Here is a 26,207-nt window from a genome sequence, read left to right as displayed (position 1 = left end):
AGCCAAAGACTTACTTGGAGCTGTAGGTATTTAACTGAGGTATTTAAAGTGAGGCTCAAAGACATTTCCCTGTGGTATCTCTGGGATGGGGAGTCTCTGAAGAAAGGTCACTTCCCCCTGCAGCATTGGTGCATGGCATGTGTGTTTCTCTGCACATTTAGGTCCCAGTTCTATGAAGTCTTGATATAGCTCAGATAGAAAAACAATGATTAGACAGACTTCAGTGGGAGTTCAGAGTACTCAGCACCCTGCAGGAGCTGCTCAATATTTGCAGGCTCAGCCTCTCACTTCCTTTCCCCCAACACTGTTAAGTGATTTAAGGAGTCAGCAGTATGGCAGGGAACCATTCTGCAGTACATGTGAATGGATACTAGAGGCCCTTATAGGTCTTTTCCGTCTCTCTATGATTCTGTGAGCTGCAGGATGAGCAGAGACAGGCCTTTCATCGTACTGAGAAGCTTTTGAGAAAGGAAATGATTTGGGGGGGAAGAAGAAAGTTGGGGCAGTTTGATAGCCCAACCAACCCCCGCTCACCCAAAAACTCCATGGCCATTTATCTTTTGGAAGAAGTTGACACATCCTGCAAAACCTTCAAAGAGCAAAACAATTATTTGTCCTAGGCAAAATTCTTCAGTGGGATAAAGTTGAGCGGGTGGAGGTGTCGCAGTCAGGGGAAAAACACAACTAATTGAGACTGCTTTTCATTTACTCTGCATTTAAGGTTAAAAGATGGACATATCACAACCAAAACCACAAGTGCAAACTATCCCTATAGTTTATGCTCCTGTCCTCATACACCTTAATCTTGACACATGATGGAAATTCTTCCTGTTTCATTCCACCACTAGGGTCTACTCTCTTGGCTTGAGAGCCCTGCCCATGAATGGTACCTCAGAGATCCACAGCTCTACTCATGGCAGGTCCTGACTACTCAGAAGTGCCCCGGGAAGGATTATCTAGCAGGAACCTCTCTGTGATGCTGGTCACGCAGAGGGGCACAGAGAAGGTAGAAGAGCTCAGTATATAGAATCAGGAGGAGCCTTTTCAGCACAAATAAAGTGAGCAGGAGGTAGGGAGGAGAGAAACAGCAGTATGTGGGGAATGACTGAATGGAAAGAAATCTGATGGAGGTAATAAAGGAAAGAGAAGGAAGAAGAAATGGGCATGGGCCGGAGGGCAAAGGGAGGAAAAGCAAAGAGCAGCCTGAGTTTAAAATAAGCCCACCTTAAATTACTTTCCATTCCCTGCCTGCTCTTACTGCTACCTATCCCACCTTCTCTACAGGCTTGGGGACTGATGCATATCCCCAGAATGCCTTGCACAGAAGGAATGTTGCCATGGTAATGGCAAGCCCACAAGGAAGCACTGAACCACAATGGACCAATTGCTAGGTGCACATATAGGTCTGCTTCCTATTAAAACAGACACAAAAAACCTTCTCTCTGTGATCATGAAAAAAAATGATGAAAAGTAACTGGAGAAGGGTGGGGGGTGGGGTATTTGCCTTTTTTTGTCTGCAGCAAATGAGAAAAGTAGCAGTTTGTTTCAGGGTGGCATTGTCATCAATCTTTATGGGGGAGAAACTCCTTGGCAATGTGTGTGGGGGAAGGGGACGGGGGAGGCAAATGTCCAAAGTTGACCATTGCCCAATTTACAGCTTTTCTTCAGTATTTGCAAAGATCTCAGGGGTTGAAAACAGAGAATTTCACGCATTTTTGGACTGCAAAGGCATAGACAAGCAGGAACTTTAGTCCCCCCACCAAAAAAAATAATAATTAGGGATTGCATTAATAAAGAAAGAAAACACTGAGCTCAGAACAGCAGCTCACTGTTCTCATTTTATTAAAAGTGGACAAATTTAGTCATGCTACAAAACTGCTCATTCCAGTGATATTCTACGGCTTATATTGTATTTTTTTTAACTCTCACTCTTCTCCCCTCCCCCCCCCCCCAAAAAAAAATTGTTGATGGCCTTGAACTGACATCCATCCTTCAGGGGCTCCTAATATGTATTGAATTTAACTTCAGCTCTAGTTTTCCCACCCCAAATATCATAGCACTCCATGGAATAAAACATATCCTAGAAAAATGAAACTGTCAATTAGAGTCATAGTAACCAGATAAGTAACTCCTATGTCTGGTATTTTCAGTACAAGAACGTCTTGTTTTTCTCAGTAACTATAACATTACTTCCTACAGATTAGATGGGAATCAGAAATGCATTAACCCCTTTCCCTCTAGACTGAAGGCTCTAGAGAAATATGATAATTAAAAGACATTAAGGCAGTTAGAACCAGGATGCCCTTAAGCATATACTAAGGATTAAGTGTTACTATGGTTCATATATTAATTAAATTATTACTGTATGACACAACACTTGACATAGAATACTGGAATTTTGCAAATTCTGTGTTTAATGCAAATTAATAGATGCCCATTTTTATCTATTCAACTAATTTGTTATTAGACACTTCTTAGTTAAGTACTTTTTAATTATCAGTGCTGTGTAAGGGCCAAATATTGATACCTTACTCATATTGAGTAGACCTTTACTCCTCGAGTACTCTCACGGATGGGACTAATTGTGGAATCAGGTATTACTCAATGTGAGTAAGGATAACAGAATCTGGCTCTAATACAATAATTATATAATTAGTGATATATTACTTAAAGGAATGGTGTCTATTTCTTGTATTTTAGAACGTACATCTCCTTACTGTACATATGAAAGTTTGAGCTGCTAAATCATCGATAAATTATAATTACACAATTGTAATACAGTGCTCCCAATTCAGCTTCTGTCTTTGTAAGATGATGGCAAGAAAATGGAAACTAATTGCTATAGAAAATATTTCAGAGTGAATTTTCTGTTCTCCCATTATTTTATCTCTGCCTCGTCTGTTTTTCTTTGAAAAATATCTAGCCTTCAGGTCTTCACACTTCTCTGGGATTGGAGGATGTCCAACCATAATTGGATACATTTAAGTGGGCTAAAAATCAAATCTTTCACTGAACTATTGTTGTGTGCATGTTAAAACAAAGAACACCTATTAAAAAGGACTCCTTCCTTTACCTCTCAAAGGACTCCAGATCCTGCATCTGGATGGGCATTATTAAAGCACATATAGAAGAGGAGTATGCTGGCTCCTTGCCTCCCTCTTGCTAGCTCGATATATGTGCTCTCTGTGGGAAAGACTCTTCTCTTTTTACCGTGCAAGAAATGAAGACTTCACCGAGGGCTGGAATATATCAGTTTATAGAAAAGGTTGGATATAAGATGCCACCTGATTGCTTTATGAAGTGAGATTATTCAGCACTTAGTCTGCCTAATCATCAGAGGCTTGATCCTGTGCGCGTTGAAGTCAAATGCAATTACTTTTCTGGGGCAGGATCAGGCCTGAGGGAGGGATTTTTTCCTGCCACTATGGCAGCCCTTAGCCAGCAGGGTGAAATTTCCTCTGACACATGCACTGCATAGGACAGCCATAGGCTTCTCTCTGCAGGCCCCATCACAAACCCTAATGTAGGAGGCATGCCAGAGGCAGGAGGGGAGTCCCTCTAGCTCATGCAGCTACAGAAATTCTCAGCAACTGAAGGCTACAAAGCAGCCCATAGACAAACCAGGGAAAGGGTGCTGTAACTTATAATAGCCAGTCATTGGTCTAAATTACTCTGGAAGCCATGGGAGAGCAGCTTAAAGCTACCTTTAAGATCCTTCCCCCTACTCAGCAGAGCCTTCCATTTGCACTTCCTGGTGGAGTTGCAGCACAGAATCTCAAGAATCTTTTCCTAACATTTAAAAGTCTAGACTTAGATGTGCCACTGTGAAATAATTTTTGGCACATTATTGGACCTACTTTAAAATCCACTATAGTGTGGTGGGGAGCTCCTCCAGATTTTAAATATGTGTTTAAAAAGCAATTGCCCATTCTATTACTAAGAAATCAAAAGGAGAAGACACCCACCACTTTGAATCCTGTAACATTGTTTGTTCTGTTGCTTCAGAGGCAGCCAGCAAGGCATGAATTTACTAACAAACTGTTCCTAGAAATGCTGCAGTACTAAAGACACTCCTGGATGATGCTTTTGACAAACAAGGAAGTTAACAATCTATTGCCAGGTTGGCTTGTGTTCCCGGAGAAAAAGGAGGGAAATGTACCATTTGACAAATAGGAAAGATCAAACACAATGCAGGAAGAAATCCTATTCTCAAAGTGCTAAGGGAGCTGTTACAAACAATGGAAAGTAAAACCTTAAACATCAAATTTACAAAGTGCTTGGCCATGTCCCTTTATTCTGACCAAAACCAGAGGCAAAAATGGGGAAAGAGAAAATTATGAACTTCAAAGGAATCAGCACAAGGAACCATTTTATTAGTGCAGTGCCAGGCATGGACAGGACTACTGGACAGAATTTCTCAAAGTGTCTTCAAGGCATCCAAATATCCAGCATGCCTATATACTCATTGAGTGTCATTACATATGTGAAAGCCCCAGGGAGCTTAAGGCCAATTTACCTGCTCGCTTAATACTTTTTGCCAGTTCTTCTCACTATGAATTTGATGCATTGGAACTATCAACACCTAGGTGCACCCAAGTGCAGCATCTGGGACAGCTGAATAGAAAGTAGCAGCTGGTAAGCCACCATCTATGTAAGACCTGATGTGTTGATGCTATTCATTACAATTCATGTCACTGTAACAATGAAACAGCAAAGTTGAAGAGAGACGTGAGTAAAAGGGGTGATTAAAAAGCCCAAACAAACATACCAGAACTAAATGCAACACACCACCACAAAACTGTGTGCTCACTTGTTCATCCAAATTAGCATCAGCTACACATATACAATTGTGAAGATCAATGGCAACAAAACATTTATTTTGTTCTATTTTCTTTATGTATCTGGTGCTCTAATGGCCCTTCTTTGTGCATTACAGAACTACCCATGAACAGTTCAAAACCCAGGCTACAGAACTGTGAATTGATATTGAATGATTCCATTGTTGTTGTTTTCACATTTGGGAGATACAAAGGTGAGGGGTGTCAGCATAAGAATCTAGACAGACAGATCTCAAACTGTGAGATGGCCCCTAAAGCTCAGCCTGGCTATCACAAATTTGTTCAGAGTGAGCTGTACAATTACGGAGACATTTTCACTAACTATTGCTGATGCTATACCCATACGTACAACACCCACTAAATACAGACGGCTGAGGGGTTATTTTATATTGAACTTCCATTTTATAACCAAGAGCTGTAATTTCCTTGAAATCTACTGCTTGCCATGGCCTTCTTCTTCCTACAAGGTCAACAATGCCTGAGGGATGCTATAGTTACCCAGAACCTTGTCACGTTTTATCACATAATGTATATAGAGATATATATTTATAGAACATTGAGTTATGCAATAACAAAAATAACTAATGTTGTTAAATAACAAAATTGTTTATTTCATTAACATTAAAAATATTTTCTGCCCCTCAGTTTCACTTTAAAATGGGACAGTGCAGCACTCAGAATGGAACAATCCAGGAGTTGCTACATTCTACATCAAGAACCCCTATAAGGCAGATTAACTAATAATATTCTACCAGTCCAGCAACCTCAATGGTTGATCATCCCTAAATTCTTTACACTTCTAAAATAATAGCTCCATGGAAAAAATACCTGCAGTAAAGATATTTTAATAAATTAAAGTGATTTAAATTTAATTTAAGTGAGTTTCCAGCCCCACACTAGAACTTGGGCACTGCCCAATGCATAGACTGCAATGCAGTGCTAGGATGGACACCAAAGCCTCAGATTCTATACACATGTATAATATTAAACTGATGCCCAGTCTGCTTGCTTCTGATAACTGTCCAGAATCAAGGATCCTGTGGCATTTGAAAGGAATAATCCCTACTAGGGTCCTAGCCCAACATTCCCTCTCCCAATGAGACAGGTTCTGATATCCCAGGCTGAGAGAGAGCCATTGCAGAGAATAAATATATGCTCTGTTTAGCTACATAATCAATATTCCCCCAGGATGTAACATGTTGTTTGTGAAGTGCATTGGCACACCTTGACCATTGACTATGTGAATGCCAAGTTCTGTTCTATCTTCAGTGCTGGGTTTTTGTTTTTTTCCCCTCATCATATAGTAACTGCTTCCTACAGAGTTTTCAGAGTGAAAAACTTTCCAGAGGCACAATGGTGTCCTTCTAGTCATAGCATCATTTTCCAGCTGCAGGAGAAAAATAGAAGGCCAGATTCTCATTTGGGATCCAGCTCCTTTAAACTGTATGAATGGCACAAAGGAGCCAGAATCTGGCCGCAGATGCCAAGCTGAAAATTCTCCCTGCAGAGGGGAATTCTTAACTGATGTAAAAAGCCAGCTGCTGTGCCGACCATTTTCCCAGTTCTCAGGGCACATCATGGGAGAAGAGGAAAATCGGTGATGGGGAGGGGTGGAGCTCAACCCTGCTACAGTGATTCACAGCCACTGTATGGTTCCCTATGGACCACAACAAGCGGTCATAAGTTAGAGCAGTTTAATGGCTGCTCTAACTGATGTCTGGTCCTGGGCCAGGAAAGCTTGAGAATCAGGGAGCTATAACTGCCTCACTGACCATCATGACCCCATGCCCCAAGTGTACCTTGGCACAGGTCAGAATTTAGCCCAAGGTACCAGTCCCACTTCCTCCATTTCTCACATACAGAATGCACAACCAAAAGCGAAAAAGCTGCATGCCTTTCCTCACAGCTGGGAAATAATGCCAGGACTGCAGTGACAGCACAAGGGGAGGGTTGTTTGTATGGAAGTTTCACACACAGAGAAATTTTACTCTGCTTTCTGTCCTTGTATGTATACACTGGCCCTCCATGGAAACCCCTGAATGAGTAACCAAGGGAAGAATTTAGCCTTAATCTTTTGTTTTTAAATTAGAAAAATAAAGTGAATAGAGAAAATAAGACAAAATACATTTCATGTCGCCATTGATCTGTAGATTACAAATATAATATAATCTTCTTTCAGCGGAAGAAATACTGAACAATATTTTGCTCACATTGAATAGAGCTTTGAAAACAAGATAAATGAAAAGGCTTATTATTCAGCTCCCCCTCCTCTGCCAAAAGACTCACTTGTTTAAAAAAAAAAAAAAAAGTGGAGAGAAAAATTCACCAGAATCACTCAATTTCATCCCCATAACTGCTATTAAAGGAAGAAAAACTTATCTGAAGAATGACCTGATGGGTTTTCCTGGGTTCAAAACTGTACACCAATCCTGTTTAGCACCAACCATCAAAAACCTACACCTTGCAAATGCATGTGAAAAGAGAGAGAGAATTGGATCTTCAATTACAAACAGTGTTGGAATTATTATGCCAGGATTGAGCCTTGACAATTCTCACGGGGGTGGTCAGACTAAGGAAAAGGGCAAGCCCCCTTAATTCTGACAGCTGAATTCCATAAGTGATAGAAAACCTTAACATGAACACTCTATGTATATGTGAGTATGTTTGGGGTGCGGATGATTCCTCTGTTTGATGGTGGTATTCTTTGGGTCAGGAAAGTAAGGAGCAGAATAAAGAAACCATGACTACATGTCTGACAACAGCTAAGCAATATATGTTTTTAACCCTATGGCGAGCAATGAGAGGCTAATGGTTGACATTTGTCTTCTTTTGAATAGGATAATCTCTCTCTTTTAAAGCTTTGTTCCAAATCCCTCTTGGAATCTGCCCATCTGTTTTCATTGTATTTTATTATTTTAAAAATGTCTAATGTGGTGCTCATCCTCTTGTTAATATCAGCAAGCCTTGACAGACAGCTGATGCTTTACATTTGGTTTCTATGACTGTAAGTCAGTAAGTCAAAGTGGCAGCGCTAGTAAGTCAGTCAACCACAACTGCATCCATCATACTCTCATCTCTCCCTATCTTAAAAACACAACTTGACAGAAGCCCCAAATGGCTAATTATAGGCAGGATTCAGACCTGAGCAGAATCAGTCTGTCATTATCAGCAGAGTGGCGACATGAGACATCTTATTGGTTACTGTGTGGTCTGTCAGAAGACAACACAAAATGTCACACAGCAACTCCCTTCCACTCAAATATCATTTCATGAGGACACCTTTAAGATATATTCAGAGACAGATAGAAGGCTAGCTCTTGTCAGTGCTGTAAAGCTAGCTGGATCCAGCACCCCATAGAACAGGGCAGTAGAAAGAATTTGTTCCAAAAGAGAAAAAAAACTCCCTGGCAATTAAACACTGAGAATTCAACTTCCGAGGAAACAGTAGGTGAAGACTCAACAGGTTCAAAAGTCATTTTTTTTCCTAAGGGCATCCAGAGCTCCTCAAAGTCTTGCCTATCACCTGTCCATTTGTGAAGAATTAATACAGAGATAACAGATATTATTTAATTGGTGACAAATGAGTAGGATGGGAGAGGAAGGAATGTAGGGCACTGTAGGAATGGAGGAAGGGGTTGGTTGGGTTTATTAATGTCCAAGTTAGTTTGGTTTTTTTCCTCCCTTATTCTTTTTTTAAATAAATTGTACAGATGAACATGGGAGAAGTTCATGCTACTTGCTGGAAGCAGTAAGAGTAAATTTCCATGGTCCATGGATTCCACAGACCTTTGAGTGTTTCACCTCATCCCCAATGGGCCATCACATGGGAACACAACAGTTCCGTGGCAAGACTCATTAGCCCTTAGAAACTGGTGGCATGTCCTCAGATATTTTGCATGAGAGCGAGAGACACGTTGATTCCATCAGCTTCTTCCTCATACAATGCCTGAGTGTCTCAGGTGCAGCCTTGTTATTTCCTAGGGTTCTCTTCCCCTTCACGGACATCAAACTGCAGTCTCCAGGTCCTCATGGGAAACCATCTGGTAGTTCTGATGACTTTCCAGGTAGGAGGCCAGATCTGAGTCCCCAGCTTGCTGAGCCTTGTCTCTAGGTGTCTGACCCTACAATGAAGGGACACAGATAGAAAGCCTTACACATACATTTTTAGAAGACAAAATTAATTTATGTCCCACAGAAGGTAACACTAGAAGTACAGAAAGAAAATTCTGAAGCAGAAATGTGAAGAGGCAGCTTGACTGAAGTCAAGTTAAGGTTCTCCATGAGAATTATTTAATTTTACTATATGCATGGCTCCTGGGACTGGTGTCTTGCTGCCAGGCTTCCTCCTACTTAAAGTCTTTACCAGATTTAGAATAAACCCTTCAATTTTACAAGAGACTGTGTGGTTTGCAGTCGCTGACAAATAGTATATAGACACCAAAATAGATTTAGCAGAGTTCCCATCCAATGGCTGGACATACTGTGTGTGCATACCACACAGTACTGTAGCTGAGGCATGAAAAGAAACCCATAGAGACCATAGGCAACAACTATCAAGTGTGTGAAGAGAAAGGCTCCCAATATCTGAGTCTGTAGAAGCCATGTTGAGCTGGCCTCAGTTGATAATCATTCTTTAGGGCATCTTACTGCTACCAAGTTATTTTAAGGTTGCTATAACCTAAAACCAAGAATCTGGAACATCAAACTTTGAAAAATATTGAAAATACATTAATAAACATAGGAACATCCCAGCCCCCCAGGAACATCAACATCCCTGGGTTGATAAAGACAGGCAGGTATCAGGCTAGTCAGTGTCCACTTGTCTACATTTCAGCCTTTGCTGACAGTAGTATTCAGTACTATTGTCCAAAAGGAACAGATGAACCTTCTCTTCAGAAGAGACTACTCTGCACCGCAAAATATGGTAATAATGTTTTTAAAACTTCATTTATCTGTAGAGAAGCAACAAACCTTGGATTCTGGATTCCTGAAGTCTAACTGCCTTTTTATCACACCTTTCAACCATTACCCATAGGTTGTCTGCTTTTACTAACTTCTTGCCAGAAGGGCAGCTTATGTAGCACCTTCCAAGGTGATTCTGGTCACCTGCAGACAGGTCAGCTGGGGTGATTAGACACCCTGGTACTCAGTGTAATGTGGCAGTGGCCCCTCCCTGTCCATGCTCAAGTTTATTTATGTTTGTGAACTTCTTGTGGATGTTTAGTCAATCAGACTGACACAATGGTTGAATATTCCTAGCCTCTAATTTTGCCCATATGTTTTCCTCATGCTCAGACAGTCTGATTAGGTCTGTTCAATTTTGAGTTTACACTAAGAGGGTGGGGGAGATTGTGGTTGGCCTTGCATGAGTGGACAAAATGGAAAGTTGGGACACAGAAGGGGGTTAGCCATCCCCACAAAATAACTAGATCACAACCACAACACTGCATAGTCACCATCAAATCAAACTAGGATTCCTAATCAGTGACCCATACATCTCTTTTTACAGTGCCCAGTGATGGTACTATTCTGCCCTGGAGATGCCTCACTGACACTCCATTTGAGAAAACAGTTTCAGGACAGGTTATCACTATGGCAAAGATGACCCAGGCTGGGGATTTAACTGGGGTCTCCTGTGTTTGTTTAAATCAAGACATTTTTCTAAATAAAATGACTTGTTTGAAAAGAAATGCTTTTGGAACATACAGAGGCCCTCAATAATGCAGACAGCAGGGACAGATGCTGATTGGTCTCGCTTGTCTAAAGTGTTTTATAATTGGTTCATTTGGTTTGGTTACCTTGGAATCTGTATTTCTTAGAGATGCTCCCGCATCCACCAAGAGCTGGCAGATGCCACGATGGCGCTGGCAGGCCGCCTTGTGCAACGCTGTCTCACCCCTAAACCAAAGCAGAGGAAACTAGCCGTAAGTTAAAATGAAAAATGCAGCATTTTTGTGAAGCTCTCTTCTGTTATCCTTGGCATAGACATGTACACTTTCTCCCTCAGCTTGCATACCCTCTGGATCAGTAAAGCAGCTTATAATGCACATATGGTAGATGGAGTACTTCCAGATGGGTGGGGAAGGGAACAGGAACTGTTGCCTTCATATATTTCCTTCCTATTAGTACTCTTACAGAAACAGATCACCACATTCTGCTGGCTGCTGGAAGAGCAAGTTAGCTGCCTTTCTGTTAATTCACTGTAGGGTAAACAGTGGTGATTTTTTTCTATTATCTCCTACCCAAACTAAATATTGACACTTTGGCTCCTGCAAGCAGGGACAGATACATGGAAGTCAAAACTCCTGCCTGCCAAAGTCAGCGCTTGCACCATATTGTTGCCTGAGCCCGGATCTCCACCTCTTCCTGACCTCCATCAGTGAGTTAGTGTTCTAGTCCTCCACAGCTGGAGATCAGCATTCACTTTAAAGCTCTAAACCATTCTGATTTTCACAGGATGCGGAGACAGTCTCACAATACCACTGCAGTTGAAGTAATCTTCCCCATATGATGAGGAAGAGGAGGAGAATGTGTGCTCTAGGTGGGAGTGGAGGGAGGCTCTGTTAGTGACAATATCAACCAGAGGGTGCCACTATACATCTATAAAAAATGAATGCCAAGACCTACGCTCTAGCAGGGCAGATTTCACACATATACCGAGCCAGCAGGTGTGTGTGTGTGTGTGTGTGTGTGTGTGTGTGTGTGTGTGTTCTCAAAGGAATTTCAGACTCAACATACGGAGCAGGGCAAGTTGAAACATTGACTGGGTACCAGTGTGACAAATCTCTCCTAGCTGGGATTTGAACCAAAGATCCAGCACTAGATACCAACTGATTTCCAGCTGAGAACTAAGGGACAAATTCATGCCTGTGCTGGTGCTAGAGCTAGTGCAGGGACAGAAGGAAAGTGGTTTGCAACTCCCGTTTTCAGGATTAGACGGTGAATGGTTCAACCGATGGCAAAGGCTAGGGAAGCCCTGGATGCTGCCCTAACTTGCAGCTCTGTTGCAATGACCTCTTTGCACCATTGCATGGTGCAGAATCACTGGTGCATAGGAATGTTCCATGCACGCCTCTTCATGCCCTCTTCCAGCGTACTCTGGAACGCTCCCTGCAGTGAAGACGTCTGTGGAGATGGGGCAGAGCTGGTTCTTTGCAGGGCACTGGCACCCCTGTGACAAGGCTATGCTTACCTTATTATGGCCCTTTTGTGGCAGCTCAGTACAGATGGTGCAAAGGGGTCATAGATAGGGTGACTAGATAGCAAGTGTGAAAAATCAGGACAGGGGGTGGGGGGTAATAGGCATCTATATAAGACAAAGTCCCAAATATTGGGACTGTCCCTATAAAATCGGGACATCTGATCACTCTAATCATAGAGCAGCTGTGGTTTAACCCTATAAAGTCCAAAATGGTTTGGGTTCTAACTATTTGAGATAAAAATCTTCTCTGCTTGTGGGAGGGCATTGTCAGCAAGAAGTTCTTTCTTGCCTTTGGAATTTACTATCCCTCTTGGGCCCTCAGTGCCTGGATTCAGTGAGTGTCAGGACATTGCAAATCTCACCTGTTTTCCTCTAGGACAGTGGTTCTCAAACCTTTGCATTGGTGACCCCTTTCACACAGAAAATCTCCGAGTGCAACTCCCCTCCCCCTTTAAATTAAAAACACTTTTTTATATATTTAACACTATTATAAATGCCTGAGGTGAAGCGTGGCTTGAGGGTAGATGCTGACGGCTCATGACCCCCCACATAATAACTTCTTGAGGGGTCATGACCCCCAGTTTGAGAAACCCTGCTCTAGGAGAATTAGGGCAATTAGGAGATGAGGGGAGAGAACAGAGTTTGTTTTGGAGCTTGGGAGGAGGGGCGTGGTGCTCATTGGGGTTGGGAATCCTTTTTTAGAAGTCTGCCATTTTCACACATTTTTATTTTAACTTTTGTACCGCACCAAGAGATTTCCAATGAGCACAAATGGAAGGAAAGTGAAACAAATCAATCATTGAAGGAAGTGGGTGTCAAGTGGGTTGCACTTACGTTTCACTGTCTGTCATATCCAGTAACTCCGATGGACCTGTGAAAGAAAGTCCCGTATGTCATATGCAGTGTTGTTGTAGCCATGTGGGTCCCAGGATATTAGAGAAACAAGGTGGGTGAGGTAATATCTTTCATTGGAGCAACTTCTGTTGGTGAGAGAGACAAGCTTTCAAGCTTACACTGACCTGTAAGGATAAGCTCGAAAGCTTGTCTCTCTCACATATGTCACATGGTATGCTTTATGTTCTATGATTGGCTGATTATTGTTTTAACCAGTAAAACTGTGCCTAATATTGTGGGTTTGGTTAGAGGTGGATATGGTGAACCTTTCTTTGAAGTTTCACTGCCTGTGGGTTCATATCCCCAAAATTCAACTTTGACTTTCAGGTTGAATGATCCTGCAAAGTTTACATCAAATCTCATCTGAAACCACCAAATTTTACACTATTTGTTACAAAAGCACAAAATAGAACCCCTCTTTTCCTCTTTTGCTGTTTTCCTGTGGGTGTGTTGGGAGGGAGGAGAACAGGACCCAATGACCTGCACCCCCTCCCCAAAAACAAACATTTTCAATATCACTCGGGAAAGCCAACTGGCTGTCTCCTGGAATTGTAGGGAGCCCACTACCTTCCTCCTCCATCTTCACACTGTGGGAGGTTGGAAAAGCAATCCCATTCCCCATACCCTTACACTGTAGAAATCTTTAAGGAACCTTGCAGCCCCAAGTTACCAGCAATGTGCTCAAATGGCTCCACTGGCTGCTGCAATGGCCTCGAACCTCATAAGGGGACTTATGGCAACTGAGATTTCACCAGCTACTAGGGAACCCGCTCCCATAATTAGCTGCTTTGGGGGCCCACTCCCCACACAGCAGGGACTGTGGGTGCTATAGACATAGCACATTCAGTTTCTACTTGGAAAGGCTGCACTGTAGTCCACCAATACACAACACTTTACATTTTCAACGTGCTACACAGCATTAATCTTGATAAGGAGAAACAATGATGGATTCCACATGGATTCAACCCTCCTTGACTAGAAAGGTAGTCAGATATGATGAAGGGCCTAGGAGCATAGAGGAAGGAGGAAAATAGGCAACTCCTTGAGGGTCTGAAGCCCCTGAATGCCGATAAGCGGGAACATGAAATTTGAATGTTCTCATTCCATTAGAATCAGACAACTAAGAAAAAAAAATCTAGGGTCTGTCAAAAGATTATTCTTTTCAGGCAATGCTGCTCTTCCAGCTTACCAACGTTGCCATATGCCAGCCATTGGGGTTAGACAATACACTGTAGCCGGCTGGGAAACACAACTGGAGCTTTGTCCCTCCCAGATACATACACACTTCTTTTGGGCATGGAGATGACTTTGAGTGAGGAGTGGCGTGGGGAGAGGGAAAGACAGTTTGACTGAGATGGAAAGTGCCTTGGTAGATAAAGTAAGGGTAAAAAGGGAAATTGGGCTGGGCATCAGGGGAGAAAGGGAAGGGGCATGAGGTAATTGGTCTGGGATGGCAAAGGAGCTGGGTTAAAGTGATGGGGGATTAGGCCTGCTAAGCAGGGAGACCAAGGAGGAGGGAAAATTGGACTGGGATGGAAAGGGGATGAAATTAGGGCGAAGGGGGATGGGGCTGATGGCAAGGGGCTCAAAAAGCATTCTAAAAATATAAAAATAAGAAAACCAGCTCATGTTCTGCCACCTTAGGGAAGAGGGTTTATATGATATTACACTGAACTAAGCTATTTATCAGCATCCCAACTATCACAGCCAGCTTGAGGGTCAGAGACTGGTAGTATACAATTCACAGAACAATATGGTACCCAGATTGTTGTTTTGTTCTCTTATGTTTACAGCTGAAACTGGAGGCACTGAGTCATGCATAATATTAAGCTGGGCCCTTATTTATGTTCAGCAGTGCTTCACTTAAACCATCTCACGCCCTCCTTCTAATTCCCCAACCCCTCTTTTTGGACCTCGTTTTTACATCAGTCTCCCTGGCGCTGCCAACCGACCATTCCAAATCCCCCTCTGGTGCAGGACAAAAGCTGCACAGATGTGGGAAAGGCTGGCACTGGGAAAGCTAACAGCACTGTCATCCTGGCCCAGTAGGGAGCCGCCTGTTTTACTGGGGACAAGAGGCAAAGAAAGAAAAGGGGACTGAGACACAGAGAGGGAGAGGACAAAATAACCCAATAGAAGTCCGGAAGGGAAATGCATGAGTGAGAGTTCTATCAAGGAAAACAGCAGGGGGGGGGAATAAAAACAAAAGATAGAAAAGTGTTGGGAGGTGGAGGAATAAAAAAAGGCCCAGGAAAATAAAATAGGGGATGGGGGGGGGGGGAAAGAGTTCGCTTGAAAGGAGCTGAAAAGCAAGAACCATTGGGGAGAAGACCAGCTGGGATCACTCTCTGTCCTTAATGTCTGATAGTAATTTCACACAGAAAGACTAATTTTTTTCCTCCTCCCTCTCTCCCCTCCTCCCCCGTTTGCTCCACCAAACCCGCTCTCTGATTTCTCAGGAGGCATAGCAGTCTGGGTTTTGGGGAGGGACAAGGAGTGAGATGTTCAAAAGCAAACAGCTGCCCTTTAGCTGAGCTCACTACAACATAAAAGAAACTAAATGATCACATTTCCAAGGCCATTTCCAAAATCTATGGCACCATGCAGGCTAAAATTCCTCAATACGTGCAGCAAACCCTACCCCTTCAAACTGAGGCTGCTAAAGCTACTCTTTCCCTCTTCAAATTCAATCAGAGGGAGAGGTTAACAGTAACTGTCTTTTACAGCTGATGTCTTTTTAACTCGACTCAGGGTCTCCCCCATGACTTAAGGGTGGGGCTCTACTTTGAAAAAGTGACATTGTGGGTTTCCATATTTATTGTCTCTCAATAATTTCCATATAAAATGTGCTTACAAGTAAAAAGATGGATTTTCTATCTGTCAGCCTCAAACTGGGATAGCAAAGCCACATAGTGGTCTAGCTGGCTTAGGTACCTGATTTTGCAACAAAGATTTTGCAGGTCAAATGCTGCACTCGGTTATACCACTGCAACCTCACTTTCTTCCAATTATGTGCTTAGCACAGTTATGAAATCCCTGTGCCTTCAACAGGATTACATACATGTCATTTAGAGGAGAATTTGGCCCTATATTTGGAATTTACCTAATAATTCTATTCATGATGTGAGCCAAAATAGAATCCAGCTCACACTCCCAGAATTGTGTTGGCTCTTCAGTGCTAACAGTGGTAAAACTGTATCCTTCTCACCAAAGTAAACTGATATGACTCGGAAAAAGGACTCAAAATGGCACTTTCCTTCTCAATAGATCTGCTCCCTCCTTGTATTTAGAGTACAAGTCCACTTGAGGGTAGCAAGGCTGTTGAAGTTTGAGGAATGTTCAGGACTGGGCCTACTGCTGAGCATACTGACTCACATTCCACTAGCTCTGCCTCATCTCAACAAAAAGTTAGCGCAATACCTATCAGTGTCATCTCACTATTCTACCAAAAGACACTGCATGAGTGGCTAGACCTGCTCCCTCCTCCTGAACACACAGGGGAGAAGAGAGAAAATATCCTACTCCACTCCATGGAAAGGGGACAAGAATCACCAGCACATATTCTCCTCTCATTAGTTAAGGGTAAATATTTCAGAAGCGCCACATAAAGAATCAAGGTCAGGTTTGAGTCCAAATATAGATGAAGATTTAGGAGGTTATTTTTCCCCACCAGAACTGGTTAAGTCTTTCCCAGTTAAATTCAACTAGATTATTTAAGAGATTAGCTCTTCTAACAGATTTATTTCTGTAGTGTAACAGAGCAACTGTGCTGATTGGGCATTTCTTGGCACACTCTCAGTTTCTAAAGGGTGTGTCTCCACCCATATGGGAAGGACCCCTGACTCTGGGAATTCTGGGAGGAAGCTGAGGGTTTTGTATCTGTTTTTCCTGCCTCTGGGAAAGAGGAAAACTTTGTTACAGCCATGCCAGGAGCCAGCAAAGTGTTGCTTTTGTACTCTTGTAGAAGAGTCTATTCACTGCAGGTGCATCCTCTCCTGGCTAGGCAGGGTGTAGCAGCTCTCCTCCTCCTTTGGTGCCCCCCACTGACAGTGACCTGGCCCTGTGGTGGTCTTCCTCTTCCTGTGAGTTGGCCATCCAGCCAGGGCACTTTTAGTCCCGGGCCTTCTGGGGAAACATGAGTCCAACAGCCCAATGGCCTGGCAGAATCACACCAGAGGTTCTACCCAACTTCAGGATTTTTGGGCTTGTCAGCCATAGGCTCTGGGGTGTTCATGCCCCTGTCCTAGGTAGGCTGATAGAGGAACCCAGGCCTACCCTCTACTCTGGGTTCCAGGCCAGGGACCCTGTATGAAGCAGATGAGGTCTGTTTGTTGAGATCCACTGCTGTCTCTCTGGATTGCTTCCTACCATAGCCTGTACCTAGGCCTTCCTCACAGTCTCTTACCCTGATGACTCTTCTGCTGGTCCCAAAACAAATGAGAGCCAAACCATTTATGAGAAACAAAAGAAACAGAGGTCCTGCACCACGCCTACCTTTCCCCAGGGGGCTATGACCCATAGGAGTCTCTGGTTAGGCTCTAGCTCCAGTTGGCTCTTCCTTCCAGGCAGCTTCAAGGCAGTCTCTGGCCCCAGCTAGGGCTTTCTTCACAGGGTTAGTTCAAGATATCTACTCCCTCTCTCAGCCAGCCACCAATGAACTGTGCTTTTCCTCTTTTATCTCCTTCCTCCAGGCTTGACACCTTGCATAGGTGTAACAGGATGGGGCTGATTGGGCCCACAGGCTCTCATTAATCCCCTCTTGCTCAGTATGGGGTCTGCATACCCCATCACACTTGTCTTCCAGCAATAAACAGATGTGATTCTGATGCCTACTGAGTTTGTACCTGCATTGTCATTCCAGGGACTATGCCGGGTTGTTCTAGCGCACTAATAAGTACACTGCAGCATTGCATAACAGTATCTTTATATGACTAGCCTATGATTTTTCTAATTTGAGAGTTTTTTTCTCTTAACATCTGAAATGTTTCAGATCCAGAACATGGAACAGCTTCTCCTCATGACGACACTGGTGTGTTTGAAGATGGCATATGCCCATCATCACAAAGGGCCGCCTCACATTAATGTTTCCTTTTTCCTCCTCCCCTACCTCTGAGAACATGGGATTGGATTTGCCTTTTCTTTATCATATTATATTCACCTCCCTAGTTCAATGTGAGGAATCTAAAAGTTCTGCCAAATCCTTTTTAGCATTCAGAACATTTTCCCTATATGATTTAGTGCTAGATTTTCAGCAGCGTACCCTGGAAGGTATTTTGCAGTGTGACTCCCATTAACATTAGCCATATCCAAGAGTGCATAGGCAGCAGACATACTACAGGGGCACATGACTGGGCAGGGATTGAGGCAGTAGCAGGGATAAAAACCATTCCTGTATCTTCTCACATTAGAAAGGATGGACATTAGCTAAAATGATTTAGCATAAGATATTAGGAAGTGTCAGAAAACATCTGAATCACTGATTAATACACTTCATGCTCTGAATACTGATAAGGTGCTAGGGGCCACAATCTACATTTTAAAGTACTATAGAGAAGCAGAAACATTACACTGATGAACCTTCAGCAAGTTGGCTCAGAGAGATTATCAAAGAATGAGAAGTGTCCTGTGTAGAAATGACTTTTATTAATTTCTTGGATGCAGGTGGAGAGAACAAGTGGACCTCCATTAGTGCATTGCCAATCCCCAGTCAGATTCCCCAGAGACTTACACAAACAAGGCAGCGGAGACACCCAGAGGAAGAAGATCTAGAAAGGTTTCAGAGGGTTCCTGCCACACTGGTGAAAACAGGGCTGGTGTTTGCTCAATGCTATGGTTTGTCTTCATTTAATCTTGCCATAGCCTCCTCACACTTTCTCTGTTAGCTGAGGCGACTCCTTCTCATGGGTTTCCTGTTCTAGCTTCAACTACTACTTCGACTTGAGTCTTCACATAAGTCTAACTGTGCTGGAATTCAATTGGGATGCACACATGCAAGATGTGCCTGAGGGAAATATTGGGGAGAGATGGGGGATAAGTACACAGGCCAGGTGTGTTCTGAGAGGCAGTCTGGAGAGAGGGATCAATGAAGGAAACTACAGAATTCAGGGAAGTCCTATGGCCTGTGTTATGCAGGAGAGCAAACTAGATGATCACAACAGCCCCTTCTGGTTTTATAATCTAGGAAAATGTTGCATCTCCTACAAAGTTGTCCTGTTATACTCTTCACTCGCTCCCCCTTATCTAGGGCCAGCTTCAACACTTCTTCCATCTCCATAGCAACATGCTGCAGGAGGATAGATTGGTAAGGGGTTTTGAGTAAACTTTTATTCTACCACAATGACACTTCATGGAATGTGATTCTGTGTGAGTTTGCACACAATTACTCACCATGTTCTAAGATGTATTTCACAATTTCAAGGTGCCCAGTCTTGGCAGCATGGTGAAGCAAGGAACAGTGGTCAGGTCCCTGGATTAACAGATTAGCTCCTCTCTTACAGCATTCTATGAACTGGAATGTAAATGCACAGGAAGAGGACAAGAAAACTGTAGGACAAGGTGCACAGGTAAATAAACATGCAGGTAAATTAACTGTCAGATTTGCTAGCAGGTGGCTAAAAAGGAGCGGTGGTAACCACTAGCCAAACTTTTAGGCCCTTACAATGCACAGCAAAGGCTTTTGACCTAAAACTAGCAAGGCTTACAACACAGTGAGTTAACAATGTCAAATCACATTTCCTGAGCAGTGGATCATTGGTGATATACTGTAGATGAATTATTTCTTGCAAGTAGGGCTGGTAAAAAAAAAATCATTGAAATTATTTGAGGTTTTTGTTTGTTTGTACATTTTAATGAAAAATTGGGTTTTCAACTAAACATTTCACAAAAAGTGTTTGCTTTCTGTGGAACATTTCAACTTTCTGATAAAAAAAACCAAACACACATAAACCAACAAAACTGAGCCAAACCCCCAAAAATTTATTTGGAAATACACAGTGCCTTATGGGAGTTGTAGTTTGGGTGCCTTATGCCCCAAGTCCATCTGCAGAGATTCAGATACAGAGTTTATGTGCATGTTCGTGTCTTGGTTATGCCCTGTGCAGATGTGTGGTGGGGTGGATCGCTGTGTGTTTGTATGAATACATGTTATTACAGTGGTGGTGCTACAGTTTGTAAGTCTGTATATGAATTTGTGAATGGCCCCTGTGTTCAGGATTGGGTACACACTGTATATTGCTTGGAAACAGTAAATTGCTCTTTATATTTTCATGTATATTCCCATGTATATTTTTAGCCAGTAGGGGCCCTAAGCACCAAAGGATCATTCCTAAATACACTTGTATGTATTTGCAACTGATATCATGGGAAGAATCTTAAGAATTAGGTTTTGGGTCTTTTCCCAAAATCTTCCTGCCTTGCCTTTCCTACCGCTGCCCTGAGAAGATCTGAACCTCTGTAAGGAAACCAACATGCCAGAGATCAGGTGCTGTACCTCCTACTTCCTTATCCATATATTACACACACACACACACTTTTCTACTTGGATCTCATTGTAGGGGAAGACTCGCACTGGGAAGGCAGGAAAGAGCAGGTGATTGCTTCTTAAAGTTGCTGCACGCTCTGGGAATTTGTAAAACAACTACAGAAAACAGTGTTGAGATTGCATTATGACAATGGGATATTATTATGTCATGACACAAAGTCATGATGCACCTGGAGAAGATTCAAGGGAGAGTTGCATCTTATAAATTACAGTAGCCTTAAGGGATGGGGAAACTGTGCTGTGAAATTCAGAACAGAATTTGATATGAGGGAAAGAGCAATATTGTACGAATAAATGGTGGTTACAGTGAATCATTGCTACTGCTGTTGCCAGTGGGGGCAGAGGTCTATAGGCAAAGATCAGGAGTAACAGAATTGCCACTTTTTCAGATAGCTGCAAGGCTTTTTCCAGTTAACGTTGCAATTGTTAGTCACAATACTCACCCAAATTCAGGGGCATGTTTGCAAATCCCAAGCACTTAGGGTACATCTACACAGCAAAACAAAACAAGCAAAACAAAAAAACAAAAACCAACCAAACAAAAACAGTGGTAGCGAGTTTCAGAGCCTTGGTCAACTGACTTGGGCTTGTGCTACAGGGCTAAAAATAGAACCCAGGCTGTGAGACCTACCCCCAGGAACATCTACAATGCTATTTTTAGCCCCAAAAGTCTGAGTGAGTTGATTCGGGCTTTGAGACTCATTACCATGGGGTTTTTATTCACTGCGTAAATGCACCCTTAGCTGCTGAAAAATAGGGATTGCAATTGTCAGAAGTGAGCTTCACACTTCTAGGAATTAAACACTTTCCCTCTGCCCCCTTTCCTCCTTCCTGAGAGAGTTCTCAATAGCTGACACTTAGGGCTGGGCCAAGATTTCTTGGGTTTCAAGCCCTTCTGAATGTCAGAAGAACTTGGTTCATAGTTAATACTGACATTACAGTGCAGTGCAAAGGAAGCAGAGACTGATGAACTATCAGAAGTGTCATCTATCAGGTCATGAAATGCTAAACCAATGTCCCTTCTTCCTACCTTTGTAGTTGTCTAGGTGGAAGTTACAAATATCCTTACACTCTTTGAAGAGAATTGGGAACAACGCCGGTGTTCTGACCAACATTCCCCTTTCAGTAAAACAGGCTTTATTGTGGAAGGCTGGGTTGGTGATACTGTATTGCTCAGCACTGCATTTGCCTACATAATCATTTCACTGTGTAATCAACCCATTGCTCCGTGAAGTACTTTGGGATTCCTGGAGTATGAAAGGTGCAGTATAACACCAGATTCTATCCACCTGAATTTCAATCATCTCACTTGGCTATTGTTCCTCTAATATTCAGTGTACCCTGCAAGTGGCATTTGGCTATCAATCTTTACAGCAGCATGTTTATGTTTTGAGAGAGGAGTAGACTATAACTCATAGTCCATCACAGCTTCAAATAGCTGAGAAGAGGGAGAAACTCAGCTTGCTGTACTTACCTTTAGAAGATCACCGTCTATTACTGCTTGTAAAAGTGCTGCAAAAGACAAGACTAACATCAGGGATAAGGACACCAGTATAATTATTATTTACATAGTTCCACAGATGAGTACAGTGCTTGACAGTATTAAAAATACATAGGAGGCAAGGTCCCCTGGCCCCAACAAGCCTGCATTCTAGTGCCACAACCTTAAATCATCAGAACCATGCTCTGGGTATGACTACACTGGAGCTGAAAGTGCAAGTTCCAGCTCAAGCAGATGTACCTGTGCTAGCTCTGATCAAGCTAGTGTGCTAAAAATAGAAATGTAGCTGCAGCAGCATGAGCAGTGGGATGGGCTAGCCACCCCAAGGACGATCCTGTCCAAGACCCTAAGTGCATATTCAGGGAAGCTAGTCCCTCCTGCAATTCATGCCACACAGTGGCTACACTTCTGTTTTTACCACATGAGCTTTATCAGAGCTAGTATAGGTGTCTCCTTGAGCTGAGATCACCCCTTCCAGTTCCAGTGTACTCATACCCTCTGGCAAACATTACAGAATCGGGGAGGGAGTATAAACAATATTGTGTCAAACACTACCAAAAGTTTAGGCCAATGTTTTCAAAAGTGGCCATTCAATTTGTGCGCCTCAATTTTTGAATGCCCAACTTACGACATGTTAGGTCATTTGCAATGTGCTTGCAGCATTGGTTTAACTCTGTTCCAACTGAGGTCAACAGTGAAACTCCCATTCACTTAAATGGGAGCACAGGTAGGCCAACACTGAATGCAAAGAAAGTCCTTCCTGGGATCCTCTCAAGATTTATACTTATGAACAATCAGTCCCAGTAGTGGATAGCAGAAGACTCAGAAATAAACAAAGGGGAAAGCAGAGCATTATTAATTATTTAGAAGTCCCTAGACACCCCAACTGAGATTCAGGCTTCCATTCTAGTAGGCATAGCACAAACGCATCATAAGAGACAGTCCCTGCAGCACTTGCAATAAACAGACAATGGATGGGAGGGAAATGGAGGTACAGAGAGGTAAGATACTCAGGGTCATGCAGCATGTCAGTGGAAGCACTGAGACCAGAACCCAGATCTCCCAGGCCAGTGTCCTACCCTACCCAGTAGGCCACATTGATTTATAGGTCAGGAGAGGCATGCGAGGAGTCAGACTAGATGATCACAGTGAAACTAGCAACAGAGTCTCCTGTGGCACCTTTAAGACTAACAGACGTATTGGAGCATAAGCTTTCGTGGGTGAATACCCACTTCGTCAAACGCATGTAATGGAAATTTCCAGAGGCAGGTATAAATATGCAGGCAAGAATCAGTCTGGATATAACGAGGTTAGTTCAATCAGGGAGGGTGAGGTCCTCTGCTAGCAGTTGAGGCGTGAACACCAAGGGAGGAGAAACTGCTTTTGTAGTTGGCTAACCATTCACAGTCTTTGTTTAATCCTGATCTGATGGTGTCAAATTTGCAAATGAACTGAAGCTCAGCAGTTTCTCTTTGGAGTCTGGTCCTGAAGTTTTTTTGCTGTAAGTTGGCTACCTTTACATCTGCTATTGTGTGGTCAGGGAGGTGAAACTAGTGTCTCATTTGGGGTGTCTAGGCACTTCTGTAATACAAACAATTAGTTGGGAACCAGTGGCTAGGATGCTAGACTGGGGATCAGGGTTCCATTCCTGGTTCTGCTCCTGATGGACTGTGTAACTTTGGGCAAGTCACTTTCTCTTCCCACTGTTTTTAACAGTGGAACAATTTACCAAGGGCTGTGGTGGATTTTCCACCACTGGCAATTTTTAAATCAAGAGTGGATATTTTTTAAAGACATGCTCTGGTTCAAAAGGAATTATTTGGGGGGAAGTTCTATGGCCTCTGTTATACAGGAGATCAGACTAGATAATCACAACAGTCCCTTTTGGGCTTGGAATCTATGAATCCTCATACTGCCTCCCCCTATTCCTAATCAGATTACAAGAAAAGAGGGTGGCAAGAGACCAGAGTTCCAGGTATTTTGGTCATAGCTGAACTATATAACTCACAGGAGAGTTTCTACACTCTCTGGGCAGTAAGTAACCACAAATAAGTGAGGGTGATACAAGTTTCCTACCACAGAGCTATTTTCTCCTCTCTTTCCCTCCTCTTAGCATTACATATACAGCAAAAATCAATAGTGAACTAATCTTTCTGGAAAAAATTGTATTAAGGCCCGTGAGACAGAAAAGCATGTAAGTGCCTAAGCCCATCTTTGTTTAGAACAGCACTTAAGTATGTGCCTAACTTTAGGCAGAAGTGTAAAGTTAAGGATATGCTTAAATGCTGTCTGGATAAGGATGCTTTCCTGAATCAGGGCCTAAAGGAAGAATAAGAAAAACAATACCATAGTATTTTATCTGGCAAACACAGCACTGGAACCTCCATGGTGACTATTCCACAAGGAGCTCATTACAACTCCAGGAATAACATCACAAATGAGTTAAACACTGCAGGGGAGACAGGGGAGAAACCAACAAATGTTTCTTTCTTTTAAAGCACACAGAAAGCTGCGTGGTATGCAAGAGGTGGATTTCTATTGCCTAAGCAATGTCATTTTTGTGCAGGAGATTTAGGGACCTTTTCTCACTTCATCCCCTGGCTGTGTAGCAGTGGGGAAAAGCAAAACTTCACCCAGCAGAGTTCTGAATTTGGAAAGCAGTGCTACAATCACAGTTCATATTTATCCTGCAGCACTTAAGGCAGTTTCTGAGTGAGCACTAGTTAACAAACTAGGTATCGTAAATCACCTGGCAGCAGCACAAAGTTCTTAAGTAAAGAAGGAGACACAAAGCAAAGGATAAGAGCCAGAGTTGGGAAAATACAAGTTTGTGCCTCAGACTCGGTTTTCACATACACTGGTTTAAATCCAGTGTTTCTTCTCTGTCTTCAATGGATTTATACCAGTGCAACACAGCAGAATTTGGCCCTTTGTGTTTATTTGTTGCTGCTCCCAGCCCACCATAAGCCTTAGAAACCGCCTATGGGAGGGCTGAATATCTAAATGACAATATGTGTCCTTCATGTTGAGACCACGAACCATATTCCTTCTTGAAGAGAGGGGATTATTGATGCCAAAGAAGAGGAGCGTGTCTCTTATGGACAGTCCTCGATGGGGATCTGTCCTTGTGCCAAGAGAGCATTCCTTGCTCTCATGGAAAGCCTTGGAGGAAGAGTCTTTAGACTTAGAGACCAAGGGCTCTTCTTTGAAGCACATGCTCGAGGGGTGGGAGTGTACTGCTCGTTTGGTGAGGACAATGTAAAGAGGGGTCTCCCTAGCCTGGATTGGAGAGTGGCTTCATGGCCTGCTCCATTAAGTGTTTTCTAAGGCAAAGCTCACTGGCTTCATGAGTTCTTGGTGGAAATGAGCGACAAATGATAGACTTTGCCGAAATGTTTCTCACCGACACAGTAGAGGCTGCATTGGTATTCATTGCTGATGGAGAAGGATCTAGGGCAGGAATGCAGTTTTTGAAGCCCAGGACTCTGGGCATAGTCCCCGACTGCGGGAAGGGAATCCTCAGTCCAGGGAAACAAACTACATTAACTTTACTAAAAATTAACTGTACTAGGCTAAAAGAATAACTATTTATAATCTTATTTACAGGATTTTCTGAAAGGCTGAAGCAGGAGGACACTGGATTCCAATGCAGGACCATCTTAGTGCCTCATGGCCTGAGTGGGCATTGACCTGCATTGCCTCTTATTCCCTTACTTGGAAGCATAAGAAGATCTACTGTACTGCACATCTGCAAGCCAATGGACATTGCTTGTTAAAATCTCTGGACTCGGGCACTTGGAGCGCACGCGTTCCCACGTGTGGAATACACATATGGCCCAGCACTCGAAGAACGACTGGTGATACCATTTCCAAGCTGTCTTACACTTCCCATTATTTCAACATGTGCTGCCTTAAAGTTCCTTTCCAAAAGCAAGATATATTTTATCCCATTCGAACCAAGATGACTACCTATGGCTACAACTCTGAAAAGATAAGGGGTAGAGTAAGATGTAAATCAAAGTTTCCTAGAAGTCGCACAACAAACCCATCTCCCAGCAAATATCAATAACTAGAGATTGGCTAGTGGCTCCTCCTTTATTGTGTTATGATTGACTATTGAATGTGGACTGCTATCAGTCACAAAGAATAATTTATATGATCTTTTTCTCTCTTTTTTAGACCCTGATCCAGCAAAGCACTTAGACAGGGTGTTAACTTGATGCATGACTAGCC

The 26,207-nt window shown here is 42.9% G+C and overlaps 1 protein-coding gene across 1 annotated transcript in view; it reads right to left on the bottom strand.

Annotated features, from left to right (window-relative positions):
* Nucleotides 1–8,842: 8,842 nt before the first annotated feature.
* DGKI (diacylglycerol kinase iota) overlaps nucleotides 8,843–26,207 on the bottom strand; it is a 239,832-nt gene continuing 222,467 nt past the window's right edge. The window contains exons 29-33 of the mRNA XM_026657521.1: nucleotides 21,948–21,985; nucleotides 19,321–19,441; nucleotides 12,874–12,910; nucleotides 10,637–10,736; nucleotides 8,843–8,959 (exon numbers count right to left, since the gene is read on the bottom strand). Coding sequence (XP_026513306.1) covers nucleotides 8,843–8,959; nucleotides 10,637–10,736; nucleotides 12,874–12,910; nucleotides 19,321–19,441; nucleotides 21,948–21,985 — 413 coding nt within the window. The remainder of the gene's footprint in view (nucleotides 8,960–10,636; nucleotides 10,737–12,873; nucleotides 12,911–19,320; nucleotides 19,442–21,947; nucleotides 21,986–26,207) is intronic.

This window comes from Terrapene carolina, unplaced genomic scaffold (genome assembly GCF_002925995.2).
Source record: "Terrapene carolina triunguis isolate 2854851 unplaced genomic scaffold, T_m_triunguis-2.0 Scaffold247, whole genome shotgun sequence".
Taxonomy (NCBI): Eukaryota; Metazoa; Chordata; order Testudines; family Emydidae; genus Terrapene; species Terrapene triunguis.
Note: the sequence above shows the minus strand (reverse complement) of the source record. Positions and strands in the feature narration are given on the sequence as shown.